General features: G+C 47.1%; 1 protein-coding gene across 2 annotated transcripts in view; it reads right to left on the bottom strand.

The window, feature by feature from the left end:
- ARHGEF18 (Rho/Rac guanine nucleotide exchange factor 18) overlaps positions 1–23,881 on the bottom strand; it is a 59,993-nt gene that overhangs the window by 22,637 nt on the left and 13,475 nt on the right. The window contains exons 2-4 of one of the 2 annotated variants that reach the window (XM_061190610.1): positions 3,101–3,239; positions 1,516–1,628; positions 1,216–1,356 (exon numbers count right to left, since the gene is read on the bottom strand). In XM_061190610.1, coding sequence (XP_061046593.1) covers positions 1,216–1,356; positions 1,516–1,628; positions 3,101–3,168 — 322 coding nt within the window. In that variant the 5' untranslated portion in view covers positions 3,169–3,239. Of the gene's footprint in view, positions 1–1,215; positions 1,357–1,515; positions 1,629–3,100; positions 3,566–23,881 lie in introns of those variants that run through there. The other variant, XM_061190609.1, reaches the window with a different exon arrangement.

Genomic DNA, 23,881 nt, shown 5'->3' on the forward strand with positions numbered 1-23,881 from the left:
CCGGGGCCAGGGTCGCCAGCCACGGGGCTGGAAGGAGTCTGCGCTTGCCCAGCAGTGGAGACAGCGTGACACAGGGCTGCCCAGAGGGAAGCGACGGACTGCACCGCCCCCCCGCCCTCTAGGCAGGACTCCTGGCCGGGCTCAGGCTCTCCTCCCCACCCACACCCCAACCTGCTCTGGCCCTGGCAGGGAGCTCAGTGTGTAAAATGGGGAAGGAAGTGAGTGTCCACTGGTGAGTGGACACCACTGAGCAGTGTTGGGGGCCTGGAGGGACCCACGGGGGGCACCCAGCCCAGGGGTGGGCGGTGTCTGGGAGATGTGGTTTCCACGGTGACTGCAACATCCCATCTAAGGACAGCAGCTGCCCATGGCCAGGTTCTCCAACGGCCAGTGGGAAGGGGCACCCACTCCAGAGCAGCGCTACAGTCACATGCAGAGAGGGACCTGCCTCCAAAACCTCCACCACGCCTGGGCCTGTCTGTGGTCACCAGGGATGGCTGGGATGGGCCCAGGCGGTCTTCTCTCTCGGGGTCACCAGCAAGGTAAGGACGAGTCAGGACTGGGCATTCAGCCATTCCTGTCCTCGGGGACTGGTCCTCACAAAGCCCCGTCCGGCCACCTCCTTCCTGGCCCGGAAGGCAGGGCTACCCTGCGGGAGTAGGTGGAGTGGGCCACACAGTCTCAGGGAGGGTCAGCAGTGGAGCCCTGGCTCCCAGATGGAATTAATAAATTAAAAAAAGGGCTTCCCTGGTGGCGCAGTGGTTGAGAATCTGCCTGCCAATGCAGGGGACACGGGTTCGAGCCCTGGTCTGGGAAGATCCCACATGCCGCGGAGCAGCTGGGCCCGTGAGCCACAACTACTGAGCCTGTGCGTCTGGAGCCTGTGCTCCGCAACAAGAGAGGCCGCGATAGTGAGAGGCCCGCGCACCGCGATGAAGAGTGGCCCCCGCTTGCTGCAACTGGAGAAAGCCCTCGCACAGGAACGAAGACCCAACACAGCCATAAAAATTAAAAAAAAAAATAAATAAATAAATAAATTTAAAAAAAAAATCAAGAAGAAGAAGAGGGAGAGGTGGAGGAGGGGGAGAAGAAGGAGGTGGAGGAGGAGGGAGAGGGGGAGGAGAAGAGGGAGGGGGAGGGGAGGAGAAGGAGAAAAGGAAAAAGAAGAAGGAGGAGGGGGAGGAAGTGAAGGGCTGGCGTGGCAGGCCTCCTTACCATAAAGCACATCCTGCCTTTTCACCACCTCCCTCTTCTGTTTCTTCACATATGCGGGGTCCACGGAGAGGCTCCAGGACTCAGCCTCGAACTCGTGGGCATCTGCTTCGATCTCACGCTTCAGCGAGGCAGTGTAGGGGTCTGAGGGAAGAGTAGGAGGCTGCTGCTCAGGGGCCCGGGGCCTGTGGCAGGCTTGGGGCTGCCCCTGCCCGTGCCCCCTGGACGCCCGGATGTGGGTCCTGGCGCCTCCCAGTGAATGGAGACCACCTGACACCCGAGAAAGAATCGAGGTGACGGTACCTTCTATAAAGATGGAGTCAGCGTTCAAAGATGTAAGTGAAAGAGAGTCATCGGCTGCCTGCTTGAACTTCACAGACAATGTGTCGGTTTCATCCATCTCTCCTGTGACTGGTCTAAATGGAAATCATAAAACCAGTCATTTAAAAAAATTGCATTAAACACACACACACACACACACACACATTCTACAAAGGCAAATCACGTTGTTACTCTATCTGATTAGATACTATTTGAGAACTTTCTGCCTATCAACATAAGCCTTAACTCACAGATCATTTTGAAAATTAGGAGACTATCTGTCAATGTGACATCAGGTCTTCTTCCATCAAAACTGCCTTTTTTTGGGGGGGAGTACAGTTGATGTACAATATTGTATTAGTTACAGGTGTATAACATGGTGATTCACAATTTTTAAAGGTTATACTCCATTTATACTTATTAAAAAACATTGGCGATATTCCCTGTGTTGTATAATACACCCGTGTAGTTTATCTATTTTATTTTTTTTAATAAATTTATTTATTTAATTTATTTATTTTTGGCTGCGTTGAGTCTGTTGCTGCACGTGGGCTTTCTCTACTTGCAGCAAGTGGGGGCTACTCTTCGTTGCAGTGCTCGGGCTTCTCATTGCGGTAGCTTCTCTGTTGCGGAGCACGGGGTCTAGACATGCGGGCTTCAGTAGTTGTGGCACGCAAGCTCAATAGTTGTGGCGCACGGGCTCAGTTGCTCCACGGCATGAGGGATCTTCCCGGACCAGGGCTTGAACCCATGTCCCCTGCACTGGCAGGCAGATTCTTAACCACTGCGCCACCAGGGAAGCCCTATCTATTTTATACATAGTAGTCTGTGCCTCTTAATCCCCTGCCCCTATCTTGCCCCTCTCCCCTTCCCTCTCCCCACTGGCAACCACTAGTTTGTTCCCTATATCTGCCATCAAAACTAACTAATTTAATGTTCAAGTACATTCTAAGGGTGCATTCATTATATGCTTCCTTTCCTGGCCACCGGAGCCCTCAGGAACCCCTGGAATTCTTTCTGGCCAGAGTAGGCCGGACACAGCCTCATTCCCACTTGAGATTGGAGGGAGAATCCTTTCTCGAGGAAAAAGAAAATCAGCTCCTTTCCCCACCGACTCATCCAAGGATGAGTGACATTTTTTTTTTTTTTTTTACATGAGGTTTTCTACCTGAATGCTGCTGAATGCAATATTACAAGAACCACCTCAAAGTCCTAGGAAAATCGGATTAAGGCATGAATAACAGGACACAAACTTCGCGGCAACCTCAGTGGACTCCCAGCCTCGTCTGGAGGACACAAAGGAGCCCTGTCCAAGGGTCCTTCAAGAGCAGGAAGCAAACTGGATCCAAATGGCCGAGGACCCCCAGAACACATCATTTTTGAAAAAGGAAAAGGAGTGAATCTCCAAAGCAGGTGTTAACAGCAATCTCGCCGCTTGGTGGGGCTCTCCCCAACCCCCCCCCCCGAGGGTCTCCTTTCGGAGAGGCTGTCCTCGGGGTCCCTGAGGAACGCCACCCCTGCTCCCTCCCTTCGTCAGCCCCTGTGGCAGAGGGGGTACCCGACTCACCCAAGTCTCGTCCCCGTTCCCGCCGGGCTGGGTGCTGGCTGTGGACCCCCCTTCTGCGAGACCGTCATGCCGACATTCCTGGCCAGGCCCGGGCTGCCATCGGACAGGAGGGTGGCCCTTGGGTGCTCCTTCAGGGATGCTGCGACGGAGGCAAAGACAGAGTTGGTGCTGAGGAAGTGGGCAGGGTAGCGGAGGTGGCCCGTCCGGAGGCCCCGCTCCGACTGGGGCCGCAGCACGGACAGAATCTTGGAGGTCAGCAGCTCGTTATCCAGAAAGACGTTCTCGCTCCACTTCCTGGGAAAAGAGCTGTAGAACGAGAGCTCGGGGCGGCCGCGGAGCGAGCTGGCCCCGTCGCTGCTCTTGGAGTGTGCATTCCCCATGGTCACGCTGGGGGCACCGAGACCCAGCCGGGCTGTGCTGTTTTTATAGCCCCGGGGGTGATCCTTCTAGAAATGGAAAGCTGCTTCTCTTACTGTATTGGCTGAAGCCTCGGGTATGGAGGGCAGGAAATTGGTCCCCGCTGTGACCATTTAGTGTGGAAATCGCACAGTATTTTCTCCGCAGGTAAAATAAGAACAACACGACTACTCCTCCACCCCATACCCCTCTGTCTTGGTAGGGGGTAAAAAGCAAAGAGCAGCTTACATCCACCGCAGAGTCTTAAGATCACGGATTGGGAGCTTGTGCCGACATCACAGACATCTCAGATTGTAATTAATCTGAGACCGGCTGTCAGGATGATTCTGAGACGCGGAGACCATGGGGTCTCTGGTGTTTTGCCGCACGCGCCACTGTTCGCAATTGCTCTGATAGAATTTGACTCCCAAGGTTGATGAGAGGCCCTGATCCTATATTATAAGGTGATCGTAAACCAACCAAACACACAACAGGGGTCCCGAAGGGTTGTCTGCCCTCATCTGCTCGTTAAGAGTTGGGATATTACTGTCGATGCCAACTACCTCCAATAGATCATATACCTGAATATGTTCTTCCCATATGTTATATGTTAATTCATTCGATCCTCTCAATAAGTATCAAGGTATGTAATCTCATCTTCACCTTGATAAATAAGGACAGTGAGAATTAAGAAGATGTGTACAATGTCCAGTGCCACTTATATTTGATAAATGAAAGCCCATGACATCACTCACAGGACTACCTGATTCAAACCTGCAATTTTTTTCATACTCGGTACTAGCAAGAATTTGTATGTTCTATTAAGGTCATAATCTAGAGACAAGTATTGATTATAATTATACTTGAAGTACATGATTTTACTGGATTTTGGACACATACACCCAAACACATACATACACACACATAACAAAAACAAAAACAAACAACAACAAAAACAGAAATCTAGCCTCAGATTGGATATTGAATAGAAAGGATGTTGAACACAAGTAAGAGACAAAGAGTCAAATTATTTAAAAAAATAATGTGATATTAGAATAAGTGTTTAAGAATGTGAATGTAATTTTTACCTTTTTTAATTAAAAAATATGTATTGAAAAGAAAAAAAAGAGTTGGAATGTTCAGATGTATTGTACGATCCTTCCCCATCAATGGAAAGATGCAGCTCTTGGAAAGCCAGGCTGTCATTAATGAGGCTGTTTTTTTTTTTCCTCCTCCTATTTGACAAGTCGACCATTTAAGTCAAGCCTAGTTGCGACGGGCCGCTTGGCTAATTTATTTATTCTCAGGGTGAAAGCCACATTTAAAAGATTTGCTCTAAGACAAACAGCAGCCTTGAAAAGAAATCTGGAGACTTCCCTGGTGGTCCAGTGGTTAAGACTCCGTGCTCCCAATGCAGGGGACACGGGTTCCATCCCTGGTCAGGGAACTAAGATCCCGCATGCCGAGCAGCATGGCCAAAAAAAAAAAAAAAAAGAAAGAAAGAAAAAAGAAAAAAAGAAGAAATCTGTCCAGTGGCCTTCCTGACCCGGCTCCTGGGTCCCCAATGCACCCACCCACCAGTTTCTCTGTGTCACACAAGGAAAGTAGTTGGGACTCTGGTTCTGAGCAGCACGGAGACTACGTGATGCCATTTGGTCGGTGACCTCAAACATCCTGACGTCGTGATCATAAATAGCTAACAATGGCTATTATCATAGTAGACAAAGTTGACAAGGCTGTCGCTCACATACCAACACCCGTTTGTAATGCTGAAAATCATAAATCGAGGCCTCCACGGTCCAGGGCAGGCACTTCCCGGCATTTCTACGCCCAGTGAACTCCACCCAGGCAATTATGATCTGGATGTACAAATACGGGACAAATGCTATAATGAAGACTTTGCCCGGCATCCTGGTGCGGCTGACAGATTGCTCCTGTGATCCGAGGTCCTGCCTGAAGTCGGACGGATTCTGCTTTAATCAAACAGCCCACGGGAGGAAAAGTCACCCTAAACACCCTCTAAGAATCACCGGTTCCAGAGAATTTTTAGAAAATGATCAGTAATGCTAAATCTACGATAAATGGAATTCGATCTTCCTTGGATGATTAAGAAGACACTTTGAGGTTTTCATGTCTTGGGGGTCATGATTAGGGGCCCCAGGTACCACTGGACTCAAAAGGGTACAAGGGGTAGAATTCCAGCTAAAAGAATGATGAACTGGCTTCCTAAACGTATGATATAATTTACATATTCTGATCACTGGCTGTCTCCCCAGTAGAATGGAGGACAGTGCCTCCCACAAAACAGGTGCCAAGAAATCACTGTTTCACGGGGTTTTATTTAGCCATAAAAAGGAATGAAATTCTGACACTTGCTACAACGTGGACGAAACGTGAGGACACGGTGCTCAGTGAAATAAGTCAGACACAAAAACGACAAATACCCTCGGATTCCACTTCTAGGAGGTTCCAACAGGAGTCAGGTTCATACAGAGAAAAATTAGAATGGGGGGTTCCCAGGGGCTGAGGAAGGGGAATGGGGAGTTTTGTTTAACACGGACAGAGTATCAATTGGGGAAAATGAAGAGAGTTTTGAAGATGGATGGTGGTAGTGGTTGCCCAACACCGTGAATGTACTTAATGCCACTGGATTGTACTCTGGTTAAACTGGTCAGTTTTATGTTTATGTATATTTTACCACCGTTTTTTAAAAAAGAAATCATTGTTTATTTAGGGTGATGGAATAGTTCTGCTTCTTGACTGTGGTATTGGTTACTCACATCTACACCTGGAAAACATTTCATAGATACATACACTCCCCTTTCCCTCACAAGAGTGCAGGTAACAACTAGCAAAACCCAAATAGGGTCTGTCCCTGAGTTGATAACATTGTATCAATGTCTTGGTTTTGCCACTGGACTATGGTTATGTGAGATGTCACCAGTGGGGGATGCTTGGTGGAGGGTACACAGAAAGTCTATTTTTACAACTTCTTGTAAGTCTTGAACTACTCCAGAATAAAAAGTTACAGTCAATTCTTGTTATTCGCGGTAGTGACTGAATTAGCTACTACGGAACCACGGCTCCTATGGGAGCTTCTGGCTGCACTTTTGCCAACCAGTCGTCCTATAACCTTGTTTTATGTGTGTTTCTATTGAAAAATGCATCATTTAACATATACTGTTGATTCATTAACATTGAACTTGTGTCTGAACGAAGCTGGTCTAACACAGACTTTCTCTGTAAGGCCCACTGTAGCCTTCTTATGCTTAAGACCACTAGACAGCACTTCAGCGCTATGCTTGGGGGCCCCTTTGCCAAATCACCAACAAAAAGCTCCCCCCGACCAAAAAAAAGGGCAAAACATGTGGCGCCAAATACACTACAAAAAGGACACGTGTTTGCAGTATGACGGAAGCAAGAACGCAGGGCACGGCCTGTTCAACCTCAGCTGGGAACGTGCGCCTTAGTGACTCACATTTTTCACCGCAAGTGTCTCTGCACGTGACTGTGAAAACACCCCACAAGTACTGATTGGAGGGTTACAAATACATTTTAGCCAGTAGGTGAATTTGCAAAGACAGAATCCTGCATCCATACAATGGAATAGCATTCATCTAAAGAAGAAATGAGATGCTGAAACATGCTCCGATGTGGATGGACCCGGGAAATATCCTGCTGAGTGAAAGTGGTCAGGCACACAAGACCACGCAGTGTAGGATTCCATCTATAGGAAACATGCAGAATAGGTAAATCCACAATGACGGAAAGTAGATCAATAGGTAGGTGCCTAGGACTTGGGGAGATTGGAGGGTGACAGCTAATGGGTATGGGGTTTCTCTTGGGGGTTCTAAAATTGATTGCGGGGAAAAAAAAAAGGGGGAATTCCCTGGCGGTCCAGTGGTTAGGATTCGGCGCTCTCACTGCTGAGGGCCTGGGTGCGACCCCTGGTTGGGGAACTAAGATCCCCCAAGCTGCGCAGCATGGCCAAAAATAAAATAAAACAAAATAAAATAAATTGACTGCGGTGACTCTGAATACACTAAAAGCCACGGCACTGTACACTGAAATGGGTGCATTGTATGATATGTGAATTATATCTCAGTTAAAGCTGTTCAGCGGATAAACTCCTGTGAGGAAGGGTCACCTTTCTGCAGGAGAACAAGCCCAGTGATGTGTAGGTTTCACACCCAGTATGACTTAGTCATGCTGCCCCTGGCTCTGAGACAGACAGGAATCTGTATTTATCCTGCCCTCGTGTTTTCCTAAACCAGACAGCCATGGTGGGGCAGACAGGGGGTGGTGGGTCGCTGGGATCTGGGCTGTGCTGTCTGCACAGCCATCGAACCCGATTCGGAGCTTAATTAGCACCGTCTGCCCACCGCTGAGAGGTGCCATCGATCGGCATGCTCCTGGCCTGCTGCGGCAACCGGTCCACCGCAGAGGGGACCCAGAGGAGAGCCAGGAATGACAATGAGAAGTGAACGGTGAAAATGGAAAAAGTTCGTGGCCCGGAGGAAAAAACACACCCGTTCTCAGCCACAAACAGACAGCAGCCTGTTCTCATGATTTTTTTTTTTTTTTTAAACCTGTTTTGCCTCGGTTTCTTGAAGAGTGGTCTCTGTGCGCAAATCAGACGACTAAGCTGGTGTGACAGCTACGATGATCCCACTTTGGGGTTTTACTTGGACAACAGACCCCACGCCACAAAGTTCAGGTTAATAGGGGCTAATTTCTGTCGTACTTAGGCTCCCAAGTGACCTGCAGTCTATAAATCCTCTGATACACAAGCACAACCCCATCAGCCCTTGGGGGAATGTAAGGACCCACCAGGAAAGTCCATGAACAAGACTTGATAGTTAAGAACCTGCTGAAAGTCATTTTTCAAGGAAACCCATTATGACATATCAAGTGACCATCTTAATTGGGCTTAAACTGTCCTTTATAATCTAGAAGCATACTGGCTTCTAGAAACACCAACTTCCAAGCAAGAATTTTATATTCTAACCAACAAGGACCTACTGTATAGCACAGGGAACTATACTCAATATCTTATAATAACCACTAATGGAAAAAAATCTGAAAAAGAACATATAGAGGGCCTTCCCTGGTGGCACAGTGGTTGAGGATCTGCCTGCCAATGCAGGGGACACGGGTTCGAGTCCTGGCCTGGGAAGATCCCACATGCCGCGGAGCAACTGGGCCCGTGAGCCACAACTACTGAGCCTGCGCGTCTGGAGCCTGTGCTCCGCAACAAGAGAGGCCGCGACAGTGAGAGGCCCGCGCACCGCGATGAAGAGTGGCCCCCGCTCGCCGCAACTAGAGAAAGCCCTCGCACAGAAACGAAGACCCAACACAGCCAAAAATAAATAAATTAACTAAAAAAAAAAAAAAAAAAAGAACATATAGATATATATACGTATAACTGAATCACTTTGCTGTACACCTGAAACTAACACAACACTGTCAATCAACTATACTTCAATTAAAAAAAAAAAGAATTCTATATTCTAAATGGCAGATTCCTCCTGCTATTCGATGGGAAAGTAACTGGAAACATCTTTGGGAGGCAGCTGGGCCCGGGCACAGATGTCCCTGCAGTTTTCTGCAAAAGGCCACGCAGGGGACTTCCCTGGTGGTCCAGTGGGTAAGACTCCAGCCTGGGTTCGATCCCTGGTTGGGGAACTAGATCCCGCACGCTGCGGCAACTAAAGATCCCGCATGCCACAACTAAGAAGTCCGCGTGCCGCAACTAAGACCCGGAGCAGCCAAAATAAACAAACAAACAAACAAATATTAAAAACAAAAAAACAAACAAAAAAACCAGCAGCCGCCCGGCAGTTTCAAAGCCTTGGCTTCAAAACAGCTGCCCCTTTTCTCATATTTGGTGAGGTCCTAGGCCCCCCTCCCTGCCCCCATTCTTTGTGTCTTCGAAGACTTTTCTCTCAGGCTGCAAGTGTCACCTGTCTCTGGAGAGTTCTAGCAAGCACGGGCTGCGGGCGAGTGTTCGAGAGACAATTAAGAAAATCTGATACCAAATGAAGTTTTCAGTTCACAGTTCCCGGCTTGGCAGCCACCTGGGAATAGACTAAATCAATGCTGAGACAACTCATTGATTTCTCTGCCCTGCTTCAGTTGGATGTTACAAAAGCGAGACAGCATAAAAAAGAAAAAAAAGAAAAATACAGGAGGGGGGAAAAAAAAACCCCTAACCCCAAACCTTAACCCCATGCCTCAGAGGACAAAGAGAGAGAAAAAAAAAAAAGAAAAAAGAAAAAAAAAAAAAGGCATATTGGGGCTTAGAAGTGTGAGCCAGAAAGAATACTCTTTGTGAACCTGAAATTAAAAAAATACATAAGCCCCCCCCCCACTCCCAAATTACGTCAAACCCAGCAAACACCACTTAAAAAAGAATTGTGGAATCTTCTTGACTGCGTGTGCAGAAGACTTAAAAATCGCAAAACAGTATTAAAGTAGAAATAACCTGTACTGCTACCACCCACAGTTAATTGCTTCTGGAATGAAGATTTATAAGTTGAGAATTAATGTTTAATAATGAGTGATCTAGAGATCTGTGTTGAAAAATCCTTCACGTATAGCAAAAGGATAATATGGTAGCAAATATATATTTTTGGCATAAATATCATGCAGGACATGTGGGTTATACCATCAAGCGATATGCTTGCAAATCACTATTCTACAAAATAGTTTGTATTATTCTATGGATAATTCCGGAAGTTAACGCAGAAAGGACCAATGGCCATGTCCGTGGGCATAAAAATGAACCTCAACCTAAATTTCATGCTTTTCACAAACAAGAACTCAAAACGGACCACAGATTTAAACAGAAAATGTAGAACTATAAGACTTTTCAGAGCTAACGTAGGAGAAAATCTTCAGGAACTGGGGCTTGGATGGGTGAAAGAGTTCTTTGCTATGACACCAGAAGCCTGATCCACAAAAGAAAAATATATCTTTAAATCGACTTTGTCATAATTAAAAACATTTGCTTGTGGAAGATCTGTTAAAAGGATGAAAAGACAGGCTACAGAGTGGGAGGAAATATCTTGCAAACTGCCTATCTGACGAAGGACTAGCATTTGGAATATATGACGTGCTCTCAAAATCCAACAGTAAAAATACAAACAACCCATTCAGAAAATGAGCATAAGAGATGAAGACTACATTTCACTGAAGAAGATATACAGATGGCAAAAAAGCACGTGAAATGATGTTCAACATCATTTAGCCATCAGAGAAATGCAAAACCACCGTGAGCCGTCACTACCAGAACGGCTAAAATAAAAAACGGTGATGATGCTAAATGCTGGTGAGGATGTGGAGAAACTGGATCACTCATACATTGCTGGTGGGAATGTAAAAGGGTGCAGCCACTCTGGAAAACAGTTGGGTGGTTTGTAAAGAAAACTAAACAATTGCGTTCTTGTGTATTTATCTCAGAGAAATGCAAAACTCAGGTCCAGACAGAAACCATTACATGACTGTTCGCAGCTGCTTTGAGGCCAAAACAGGAAACAACACAGATGTCCTTCACTGAGTAAACGGTCAGACAAACTGTGGTCCACCCATGCCACGGAATACTGCTCGGCAAAGAAAAGGAACTGTTGATAACACACAACAACCTGGGTGGATCTCACGGGCATCATACTGAGATAAAAGCCAATCTCAAAAGGTCACCATATGATTCCATTTATGTAACATTCTTTTTTTTTTGGCTGCACCGAGCAGTTTGTGGGATCTTAGTTCCCCAACCAGGGATCAAATCCAGGCCCCCAGCAGAGGAAGTGCGGAGCCCTAACCATTGGGCCACCAGGGAATTCCCTATGTAGCATTCTTGAAACGACAAAATTATAGAGATAGAAAAAAGATTTGTGGTTGCTGGAGTTATCCGTGGTGGGGGGGGGGGCGGGCGCGTGAAGAGTGGGTGAGAATATAACGCAGAAGTTCAAGGGCAATCTGTGGTGATGGAACAGTCCTGCATCTTGAGGGAAGTGGTGGCTGTGGGAATCTACACATGTAATAAAATGGCATTGGACCAGACTCACATATTGTCCAGATGACAATTTCCTCGTTTTGATATCCTATTATATTGTAGTTACAAAGAAGTAACCAGTGGGGGAAACTGCGTGAGGGGTACACGTGACCTCTCTGTACCACCTTTGCAATTTCCTGTGAATCTGTAATGATTTCAAAAGAAAAAGTGTGAAACAAACAAAAGCATCACCACCAACAAAAAAAAGAAAGAACACTCATGCCCAAAGTCGTAAACAGCTCCGGCTGCCATAATAAAATAACAGTTTGGGTGGCTTAAACAATAGAAATTTATGTCTTACAGTCCTGGAGGCTGGGAAGTCCAAGACTAAGGTGACAGTAGATTCGGCCTTTGCTGAGGGCTTGCTTCCTGGCTTCAGACGGCCACATTCTTGCTGGGTCCTTACACGGTAGAGAGAGTGAGAACAAGCTATCTAGGGTTTTTTCTTATAAGGGCACTAATCCCATCATGGGGGCCCCACTCTCATGACCTCATCTACTCCAATCACCTTGCAAAGGCCCCACCTCCTATTACCATCACGCTGGGGGGTTAGGGATGCAACATGGGAATTTGGGGGGAACACAATTCAGACCAGAACGCAGTGAATAAAGCCGTGTTTCCTGCAAACTCATTTAATTCCAGAGCTTCTCTTATCACTCACTGGACACCTCAGCAGAAAGAACAAGCAGCCTTCCTCTTTCTTCCCTCCCTTCATCTCTTAGAGGGAAGGCCAAAGGGCACAGCCTCTTAAGAAGAATTTCTGCAGAAGGTGATGGACACTCAACCGAGACCTCAGAGAGCAGTTCTGATGGCCAAGGACGAGGGTCTCGGAATAATGCTTTATAAGAAAGCAGGCTTGGAGACATTCAGAGAGGGTTACAGTGAAAACGAGAAATGCCCGAGGACCTCATGGCAAGTCACCATAATTTGGGAGAAGAGACTGTAAGAGTATAAAAAGTAATGAGAGGGACTTCCCTGGTGGTCCAGCAGTGAGGACTCGGCGCTTCCACTGCAGGGGGCATGGGTTTGATGCCTGGTTGGGGAACAAAGATCCCCCAAGCTTCGCAGTGCGGCCAAAAAAAAAAAACAAAAGATCCACCCAACGGGATGTGGGGCTGCTCCACTGAGAGTGGCCGAACACAAGACTCTGTCCTGGCTGGAAACCTGGGGACTTCGTGCAGAAGCCTCTGCCAGGGGCCACCATGTAAAAGAGAAATGCGCAAAGGTGTGGATGGTAAGAAATGATACCTGGCTGAGAGAGCTGCCAGACGGCCCTGGGCCAGCCATCCCTGCCTGTCCCCGACGTCGTGGGAGAATCTGCCCTTAATGAGTAAATCCCCAACATCACCGCCAGGCATAGAAAAAATTTACTTTGGGGACTTCCCTGGTGGCGCAGTGGTTAAGAATCCGCCTGCCAATGCAGGGGACACGGGTTCGAGCCCTGGTCCGGGAAGTTCCCACGTGCCGCGGAGCAACTAAGCCCGTGCGTCACAACTACTGAGCCTGCGCTCTAGAGCCCGTGAGCCACAACTACTGATCCCACGCGCCACAACTACTGAAGTCCGCACACCTAGAGCCTGTGCTCTGCAACAAGAGAAGCCACCATAATGAGAAGCCTGTGCCCCGCAACAAAGAGTAGCCCCTGCTCGCCGCAACTAGAGAAAGCCCGCGCGCAGCAATGAAGACCCAACGCAGCCAAAAAATAAATAAACAAAATAAAATAAAATAAATTTTTTAAAAAAAGAAAAATTTACTTTGTTATTAGCGTGAATGTTAAATACGGTCATCCCTCGGTATCCGGAGGGGATTGGTTCCAGGGCCTCTAAGGATGCCAAAATCCCAAAACCCAGGATGCTCAAGTCCCTCATATGAAATGGCAAAGTATCAATACAGTTGACCCTTGAACAACACGGGTTTGAACTGTGCAGGTCCACTTATAGCGGATTTTTTTTCCCCACTAAATATGTGCTATAGTACTATACAATCCGTGGTTGGTTGAATCTGAGGATGTGGAGCCACAGATATGAAGGGCCAACTATAAAGTTATACTCAGATTTTCGACTGCACAGAGGGTCAGCGCCCCTAACCCCCCCACCCCCCGCACTGTTCAGGGGTCAGCTGAATCTGCATGCAACCTATGCACACCCTCAGGTATACTTTAAATCATCTCAAGGTTACTTATCATACCTAATACAATGTAAATGCTAGGTAAATAGTTGGCTGTGAGCACAGCAAATTCAAGTTTTGCTTTCTGGAAGTTTTGGGAGTATTTCTGATCCTTGGTTGACTGAATCAAGGATGTGGAACCTGTGGATATGGGGGGTGGGCAACTGTACCTTGTCTGCTTAGCTAAGGAACTGTGCCCAACTCATTGTCTGCCTGTGTCTAGAGAAAAGGGAACTGCGTGATCTTTTATGCATGTGTATCTTGCTGAAAATTAGTCCAAGTAAAAGATTTTTGGAAAGCTCAGGTCTGAAATGACATTTCGCTGGGTACACCTGACATTTGTGAATGTTACGTTACCGAACGGGGCCTGCAACTTAGGAAGCATATGTACCTTAAAATTAAAACAAAAACAAACAATAACAAAAATGAATGGCCAAGGAGCTTCCTCTCTCTGAAATGGGTTGGTTGGCAGATAACTTGGAGGTTCATCACCTGAATGGCATTTTCCTTTTCTCCAATGACATCAATGAATATGTTGGTACCAAAATGCAGTAATGTTTTATAATGAGTAGATGCCTGCCTATTGTGGTTATAGATAATTCCTCCTTTGTTTGGTTTTGTGTTAAGAGTTTACTTTTGAGAAGAAGAAGAAAAGAGGGGTTTATTTCAAAGACCTGATATCTGAGAGTAAAGGGGGAAGGGGGATCTTAAAAATTTGGAAAATGAACCCAGACAAAACTATAATTCAAAAAGATACATGCACCCCAATGTTCGTAGCAGCACTGTTCACAATAGCCAAGACATGGAAGCAACCTAAATGTCCATTGACAGAGGAATGGATAAAGAAGATGTGGTACATATACACAATGGAATATTACTCAGCCATAAAAAAAGAATGACATAATGCCATTTGCAGCAACATGGATGGACCTAGAGATTATCATACTAAGCGAAGTAAGTCAGACAAAGACAAATACCATGTGATATCACTTATAGGTGGAACCTAAAATACGACACAAATGAACATATCTACGAAACAGAAACAGACTCACAGACATAGAGAACAGACTGGGGGGTGGGGGTGGGGGAGGGATGGATTGGGAGTTTGGGACTAGCAGATGCAAACTAGTATATACAGGATGGATAAACAACAAGGTCCTACTGTGTAGCACAGGGAACTATATTCAATACCCTAATAAACCATAATGGAAAAGAATATAAAAAGAATATATATATATATATATATATATATATATATATATATATAACTGAGTCACTTAGCTGTACAGCAAAAATTAACACAACATTGTAAATCAACTATACTTCAATAAAATAAAAAATGTGGAAAATGATTTGATGAAGAATCTTGAGGAGTAAGGAAAGGGGGCAGGATCTGAAGGAGGAGGATGAGGGGCTGCCATGGAAGACCACTAAGTTCAGATTTTCAAAGGCTGGTTATAAGAACTGGACAATGCATAATTGCAAAGGATGACAACATTAGGGAAGTAGCTCAAAAGTGAAATCCGCTAAGTGCAATGTGGGCTCCTGGGCTGGATCCTGGCACAGAAAACCTGGTGAAATCTGAATAAAGAACAGAGTTTAGTCAACAGTAATGTGAACATCGGGGGAAACTACGTGGGGGGTATAAGGAAACTCCATACTCTCTTTGCAAGTTTTTTATAAATTGAAAACTATTCTCAAATGACAGTTTCCTTTTTTTTAAAAAAAAGTTAAGTTCGGGAGGAACTGAGCCTTGTTAAAAACAAAAGAATAACATTTGAAAAGGTATGTGTGTGCGGGTGCTCCGAGTTATGTTTCAAAAGGGCAGGAATGGGCCAGGCCCCTCTTGGGACAGAGGGAGGGAAGTGACAAATAATCAAAAATATTTAGGGACACCCATGTTCACAGCAGCATTATTCACAATAATGCTGAGGTAGAAGCAACCCAAGTGTCTATCGATGGATGAATGGATAAACAAAATGTGGTCCTTTCATAACACTGGAATATTATTCAGCCCTAAAAAGGATGGAGGTTCTGACACCTGCTACAACATGGATGAACCTTGAGGACATTATCCTCAGTGAAATAAGTCAGACACAAAAGCACAAATACTGTATGATTCCACTCATGTGAGGTCCCTAAATGAGTCGCATCCACAGAGACAGGAAGTAGATGGTGGGTGCCAGGGGCTGGGGGTGGGGGATGAGGAGTCAGCGTTTAATGGGGACAGAGTTTCAGTTTGGGAAGATGAGAAAGTTCTGGAGATGGATGGTGGGGATGGTTGCACCACAGGGTGAATGTACTTAGTGCCACTGAATTGTGCACTTAAGATGGTTAAGATGATAAAGCTTTTGCACAGCAAAGGAAACCATAAACAAAACAAAAAGACAACCTACAAACTGGGAGAAAATACTTGCAAATGATGTGACTGATAAGGGCTTAATTTCCAAAATATACAAACAGCTCATACAATTCAATAACAAAAACCCCCAAAAAACCCAATCGAAAAATGGGCAGAAGACAAATATAAACATTTCTCCAAAGACATACAGATGGTCAATAGGCACATGGAAAGATGCTCAACATTGCTAATTACTAGAGAAATGCAAATCAAAACTACAATGGGGTACCACCTCACACAGGTCAGAATGGCCATCATTAAAAAGTCTACAAATAATAAATGCTGGAGAGGGTGTGCAGAAAAGGGAACCTTCTTACACTGTTGGTGGGAATGTAAATTGGTGCAGCCACTATGGAAAACAGTGTGGAGGTTCCTCAAAAAACTAAAAACAGAGTTGTCATATGATCCAACAATTACACTCCTGGGCATATACACAGACAAAACTATAATTTGAAAATATACATGTGCCCCTATGTTGATAGCAGCACTATTCACAATAGCCAAGACATGGAAACAACCTAAATGTCCATCGACAGATGAATGGATAAAGAAGATGTGGTATACATAGACAGTGGACTATTTCTCAGTCATTAAAAAGAATGAAATAATGCCATTTGCAGCAACATGGATGGACCTAGAGATTATCATACTAAGCGAAGTAAGTCAGACAGAGAAAGACAAACACCATATGATATCACTTATATGTGGAATCTAAAATATGACACAAATGAACTTATCTACAAAACAGAAACAGACTCGCAGACACACAGAACAGACCTGTGGTTGCCAAGGGGCTGGGGGAGGGAAGTACTGGGAGTTTGGGATAAGCAGATGCAAACTATTATATATAGGATGGATAAACATCAAGGTCCTACTGTATAGCACAGGGAACTATATTCAATATCCTGTGATAAACCATAATGGGAAAACATATAAAAAAGAATGTGTATATGTATAACTGAATCACTTTGCTGTACAGCTGCAATTAACACAACATTATAAATCAACTATACCTCAATAAAATTAAAAATAAAATAAAAACAAAAAAAGATGGTTAAGATGATAAATTTTATGCATATTTTACCTCTATTAAAGATGAAAACAAAATTAAAGGACCCAGAGTGTGTCCACATAATACCACTTGACAGAGAAGAAATGAGACTCCCCCCTCCCCATTTTTTTGGGCCACACCGCGTGGCTTGTGGGATCTCAGTTCAGGGATTGAACCCGGGCCACAGCAGTGAAAGCCCGCGATCCTAACCACTAGGCCACCAGGGAACTCCCTAAAACGAGACTCCTTAACCGTGGTTTCCTTCCGTCTCCTCTGTTGGTGAGATGGCACTTGGACCAGGAGGGATCAGAGAAAACACGTTGAGAAGGGCGTCGAAGCTCAGTGCAGGACGAGGGACGTGTAGCTGACCTCAACTCCTCAGTACCTGGCACATGGCTGTCCAGGGACACAGATGGCGCCAGATCGGACAACTTTTGCGTCAGACACGGAGACAGTTGGCTGAGCTTGTGTGGAGTGCCTTTGGGGAGCCGGGGAGGGCAGAGTGACAGAAAACAACAGAAGGGCAAAGTGATCCTGATTGGAAAAGAGGAAGGAAGTTAATCTTACAAACTCGATGTTAATCGCTGGCAAAAAATGGCTTATGGGCTGTGGGGATGGGAAATAGGCCGTGAATCCTGGGTTTCCCGTTTCCTGGAACAAATCAAGACTAAACTCTGAGAGGTGTGCTTTGCAGCCCTACAGGAGAGTAGACAGAGAGAAGGTGTTTATAGCCACTACAGCAAATGGGTCTCTAATCCTCGTGGCTCTGGGCACAGTGGGGAGACGGAGTGGATACGGGCCCCTGGGGTATCAGCTAGGTGCTGGCTGAATCCCTCATGACATCCTTGTAAATTCCAGGGGGTATTAAGAACTGATGAGTGCAGGCTGGGCGACTTTAAAATTTACTGGGCATCCACACGCAAGCTTGGTAATGGACCGATCTTACGTAGAAAGAGGGTCTCTAGTGGAATGCCAAAGGGCTCTGTCCTCGGTCTTGCCTGAGATGAGACCATAGGAGGCTCGCTTATCAAATTCACAGATGACATGGAGCAGAGAAGCTGCCCCAGATTTTGTTTGGAAATAAAGACAGAGAGATGAATTAACACAAAGCTCCTTTTTTTTTTGGGCCGCCCCGCGTGGCATGCAGGATCCCCGACCACTGATCGAACCTGGGCCGCCTGCAGTGGAAGTGCCGAGTCCTAACCACTGGACCGCCAGGGAATTCCCAAACACAAAACCATCTTGATAGGCTACTATGGAGGAAATATCAAGAGATTAAGCAAAGATGGGGGGCATGGGAGGTTCCCACCTGTAGCAGCAGCACAGGTGCGAAAACCAAAGGGGTTTCTGGTGCCTGCAGGCAGGCTCAATAAACCAACAGTGTAGTGCACACAGGGTGGGTCATCTTAGGTCACAGCAGTAGCAGTGCGATAACCAGAGCTAGGAGGGCCAAGCTGCTGGCCGGCCAAGCCTGCCCTGGAGTTTATCTAGGGCCTGGGCCAAGTTCAGTGAGTTCACTGGCTGGAAGTGGCACCCAGAAAGCTGTGTTCTAGTAAGTACCATGGAGGGTCGGATGCAGGCGGACTGAGGCCCCCATGAGGGCCAAGTCGGGCTGAGTGGGGTATGCCCCGGAGAGTTTATAGAACTACCGAGGGGTCCCAGCCGTGACTTGAGAGGAAGGGGCCAAAGGATGGGGGTGATGCTTGGAGGAAAGGAAGTCCAGGATGGCGGTCCCCATGAAGGGCTGGCTCATGGGCGGGCGTGGAAGTGGGCTCTCCTGGGGGGCTCCCCTATGTAACAGGTGACGTTAACGCAGACGAGGGATTTCTAGTTTTCCATAATAATTAAATAGCAACCGTCTGGGATTTCACAAACCAGACGGAACCACTGCTCCTGTTTTAGCACATTCCTTTCCATTCTTATTTCTGTTCATTTCAATGAGGTCACACGGTCGCCAACCATCAACCATTTCTGACCTACAAAAACGACCATTTCCGACCTACAAAAACGACCATTTCCCACGGTTTGACCTAATACACGGGTGAGCTCCTGCCCAAACTTAATTTTACATCCTGCCTTTCTGCTTAAGATGTGTCATAAACATTCTGCCAGCCTGTCAAATATATTGTGTAAAGCTTTTACAACAGCTTTCTTATGGAAATCTTTTGCAATGGCTGTAAAATCACTTATTAAACACGACCATTCCTCTAACGTCGTGTTCTTGGGGTATTGCCAACGTTTCCCATGGTTGTAAATTAAACTGTGATGGACATCTGCGTGACACACTTCATCAGCAATGGATACTCTCCTGGGATAAATTCTTAGCAGCTGGGTCCCCCACCCCTTGTTTCCACAGTCCATCTTCCCCCACCATAGCACAGCCTGTCCGGAAGCTTCCTGAGAGCAGGCCTCTGTCTGGTCGAGCGCTGTATCCCCAGCTGCTGGGGAGCTTCGTGGGTCGCACTCTGCAAGCAGGGTCGAGGGTCTGGATTCTCAGATACTTGAGATCCACTCAAAAGAGCTCTTCGGGGGGCGGGGGGAAGGGATAAATTGGGAGATTGGGATTGACATAGACACGCTACTATATATAAAATAGATAACTAATAAGGACCTACTGTATAGCACAGGGAACTCTACTCAGTACTCTGTAATGACCCATATGGGAAAAGAATCTAAAAAAGAGTGGATATAGGTATATGCGTAACTGATTCCCTTTGCTGTAGAGCAGAAACTAACACGATGTTGTAAATCAACTATACTCCAATAAAAATTAAAAAAAAAAAAAAAAGAGCTTTGCTGAGCACTGTGGTGAGCTGGGAGCACGTGGCCTCCCCCCACCAGGGAACTTGGACTTGACACACTTCCCAGGAGAGGTGGCCTCCCCTCCGCCCACACTCATTCTCTCCCCCCATTGTCCCCGGGGCCCCTCCCCGCGCTCTTCGGGAGCCTCCTCCCCTCTGTGCAGGGCCCTCCCTCCGTGCCAGCGGGACAAGTCCTGGCCGTTTAGCCAAGGCTGTGACCTCCCTGGGTGGCTGCCCATCCAGACTTGCCACCCCGGTCCCTCCCCACCTGCTGCCTGCGCGGCTTCCCACACACCTGATCGGCGTCCCCATGGCTTTGGTATAAAGTCCTAACTCCCTGGCCTGCTTGTGCCGGACTCTCCAGGGTTCGGGCCCCTCCCAGGCCTCACCTCTTGCCACCAATTGCACCCTGTACCCCAAATGTGCTGTCATGCAGCACTGGGGAGCCCTGGAGTCCCTGGGGGCCCTGGCCCAGGTGCCCCTTTGCTCGGCCAGCTTTGGGGCCAGGTCAGAGTCCCTCTGGGTTGCCCTGCCCTGCTCCCCACCCTCGTGGTCTAGGCCTTCCAGTGCGCTTCCGTTACCTGCCCCCCACCCCCCTACACACACTGCTTCCATCTCATTGCCTCAGGCCCCATCAAACCTTGACCTCCTCGAGGGTGACATCACCGGCCATCTCTGTGCTCATGGCACAGGTACACAGAAAGACCTGGTCCCTGCCAGGAAGGTCAAGGGCAGACACCCAAGGGTGAGGCCTGCAGGGGTCGGGTGCGAGCCCGTCCTTGGCTATTTCACTTTAGAGACAACTTGTCACCTTTCCACTTAAGAAACAAAAAAATCTCCACGGAACAGACTGGGCTCTGCTGGAAGGTGGGTCGAAATGAGGGTCTGTCAACCCTCATGGCTCCTCTCTTGATGAACTCCCTGCCCACCCGCCCCCGCCCCAGAACCTTATGCACTTTCTCACTCCCAGACCTGTCATTTACTGAGCCAGCATCACCCCGACAGGACCTGTCCCGTCCTGTGCGCCCTGAAAGTTGACCTCCCCCTGCCTAAGCCCACTCTTCTCCTGGGGTCTCCGTGGCCCTCTTGCTACCCTGGCTGACTTCATGAGGACAGCTTTCCTCCTCTGCACGGTGCCCAGAGACATTCCCACCCTTGGGAACTGGGCAGACACAACTGCCCTTGGCCCCAGAGGGTGGGCTTTCCTGGCAGAGTTTATTTATTTTTATTTTTATTTATTTAGGCCACACTGTGTGGCTTGTGGGATCTTAGTTCCCCGACCAGGTATCGACCCTGGGCCCTCGGCAGTGAAAGCTCCGAGTCCTAACCACTGGACTGCCAGGGAATTCCCTCCTGGCAGGTTTTAAAGTTCTGTGTCTGCAAGCAGGCCAGACGGAACCCCATTACCCATCTGGAAGCGGGGTGATGGGCCAGGTGGCCTCTAGCTTGTCAGGGGAAAGATGAGGGCGGGGCCGTGGATGGTCTCATCCCTAATCCCCCAGATCAGGACCCGGTCTCCCTTGGGCTCCTCCAGCCCCAGAATTCTGAGAGATGCAGGAGGCTCTTCAGAAGCTTTCCACACTGCGAGGTGACCTCTGATTAAAAAGTTCTGATGGCACACTAAGGAAAAACTCAGATGCGTGGGGAGAAACCACACCCTTCCATGAAAACTGTTCGAAGCTGCTTTTTCTTCCGGGACATCTAAGAGTCAGGGACGCTTCATGGCACAAAATATATGCTAACTATTCATGTGAGACCTTTATCCCGGCAGAAATGGGCCAATCCGTCCCCATGATCCCTCAAGCAGTCTAGCATAATTTCAGTGACACGATGTGTAGAAAAATATTACTCTGATTTTGCATAAGGGAAAAAATGAGGTTGGCATGGGACAGTCAGGCAGAGAGCTAGATTTTAGTGCCCAAATCACCAGATGTCAATTAAGTAGCTGGTGTACTGCCTAGGAGTGAATTCTTAGTGAGTGTTCTTTTTTTTTAATAAATTTATTTATTTATTTATTATTTATTTTTGGCTGCATTGGGTCTTCGCTGCTGCGTGTGGCTTTCTCTAGCTGCAGCAAGCAGGGGTCACTCCTCACCACAGTGCATGGGCCTCTCACTGCGGTGGCCTCTCCCGCTGCAGAGCTTGGGCTCCAGCCTCACGGGCCTCAGTAGCTGTGGCCTGCGGGCTCTAGAGCGCAGGCTCAGTAGTTGTGGCTCGTGGGCTCTAGAGCGCAGGCTCAGTAGTTGTGGCACATGGGCTCAGTTGCTCCGCGGCATGTGGGATCTTCCCGGACCAGGGCTCGAACCCGTGTCCCCCGCACTGGCAGGCGGACTCCCAACCACTGCGCCACCAGGGAAGCCCTTAGCGAGCGTTCTTAATAAACCTTAACCTCAAAGGTTTTTTTTGGGGGGGGGGGCGGTGGGCACTGGCTTAATTAGTCCATCGATAAATAAGGCACATCTCTGATTAATATCTAATGCCAAGACGGCATTTTTCTAAATTGTTCTTCTTTAATAAAGATAAGAACTAACTGAGGCAAACTGCTAGTGGTGAGTCATGTTAGGGGGAAAAAAAAAAGAACAAAGTGGAACATTCTTGGGCATAAATCCAGCCAGCTGCATAGTATGGTCCTGAAGAACAAATGTGGTACAAACTCTTCACCTGCAAAGATTCCTGGCTGATAAGAAACAGCCCTCATGAAACTCTGGTAAGGGCTCATGAAAAAAATGTCACCTATGTCACTGTTACCTGAATTTGATCCCTCAATTAATAGTACAGGAGTGAACTTAAAAAATTTTTTAAAGGAAAAACTAAAAGAAAATGAAAATCAGCCAATATTCTTGCCATCATTTACAAATGTCACTGTGCCCCGATCTTTATTTGCCAGGGTGTATACGATGACAGTTGTCATCACGGTGAATATACCAACGTTCCATGTTTTGCATGCTGCTATGGTCTTTGTAAGTATTGCTTTAATCATTTCCCTGTTGTCAGATGTCAGATGTATGCATTCCAATCACACACGCACACATCTCAAAGGGACAGAATTGCGGAGGCAAAGGTTAGAAATGCTTTATGATTTTAGATATGCATCACCAAACTGCTTTTTCAAATGACTGTACCAAGGACAACCCTGCATGAAAACAGGGGTAAAGAAAGAAAATCCTGGGAGGTGATACAACAAAATGACAACTAACTGTAGTTGCAAGGGATTTTGGGTGTTTCCCCCCATTTTTCTATTTTCCAAATTTTCTGCAATGGTCATATGACATTTATAATTAAAAAAAAAAAGTTAATGCTAGGAAGCTGGGTGCAGGGTATGTGGGAACTCTCTGCACGATCTTTTTTCTTTTTGGCTGTGCCACGCGGCTTGCAGGATCCTAGTTCCCTGGCCAGGGATCGAACCCGGGTCCCAGCAGTGAAAGCATCAAGTCCCAACCACTGGACTGCCAGGGAATACCTGCATGATCTTTTTTTTTTTAACTCTTCGTAAATCTAAAATTATTTCAAAGGATTCAGCAGTTGGATGGCCGGAGGTTTCTTTAAATTTCTGATTAAATGGAAATTAGAGAGCAGAGTCTCTACCATAGGTCTGGTTTCAAGAAACATAACAGATTTCCATCAGTGGAAAGGCTGTTGGATCTACACCAGAAGACAGGCAAATAAAAGTACATTTATCTGGGCTTCCCTGGTGGTGCAGTGGTTGAGAATCTGCCTGCAAATGCGGGAGACACGGGTTCGAGCCCTGGTCTGGGAAGATCCCACATGCCGCCGAGCAGCTAGGCCCGTGAGCCACAACTGCTGAGCCTGCGCGTCTGGAGCCTGTGCTCCGCAACAGGAGAGGCCGCGATAGTGAGAGGCCCGTGCACCGCGATGAAGAGTGGCCCCCACTTGCCGCAACTGGAGAGAGCCC

The sequence above is a fragment of the Eubalaena glacialis genome, chromosome 4 (genome assembly GCF_028564815.1).
Source record: "Eubalaena glacialis isolate mEubGla1 chromosome 4, mEubGla1.1.hap2.+ XY, whole genome shotgun sequence".
NCBI classification, from domain to species: domain Eukaryota; kingdom Metazoa; phylum Chordata; class Mammalia; order Artiodactyla; family Balaenidae; genus Eubalaena; species Eubalaena glacialis.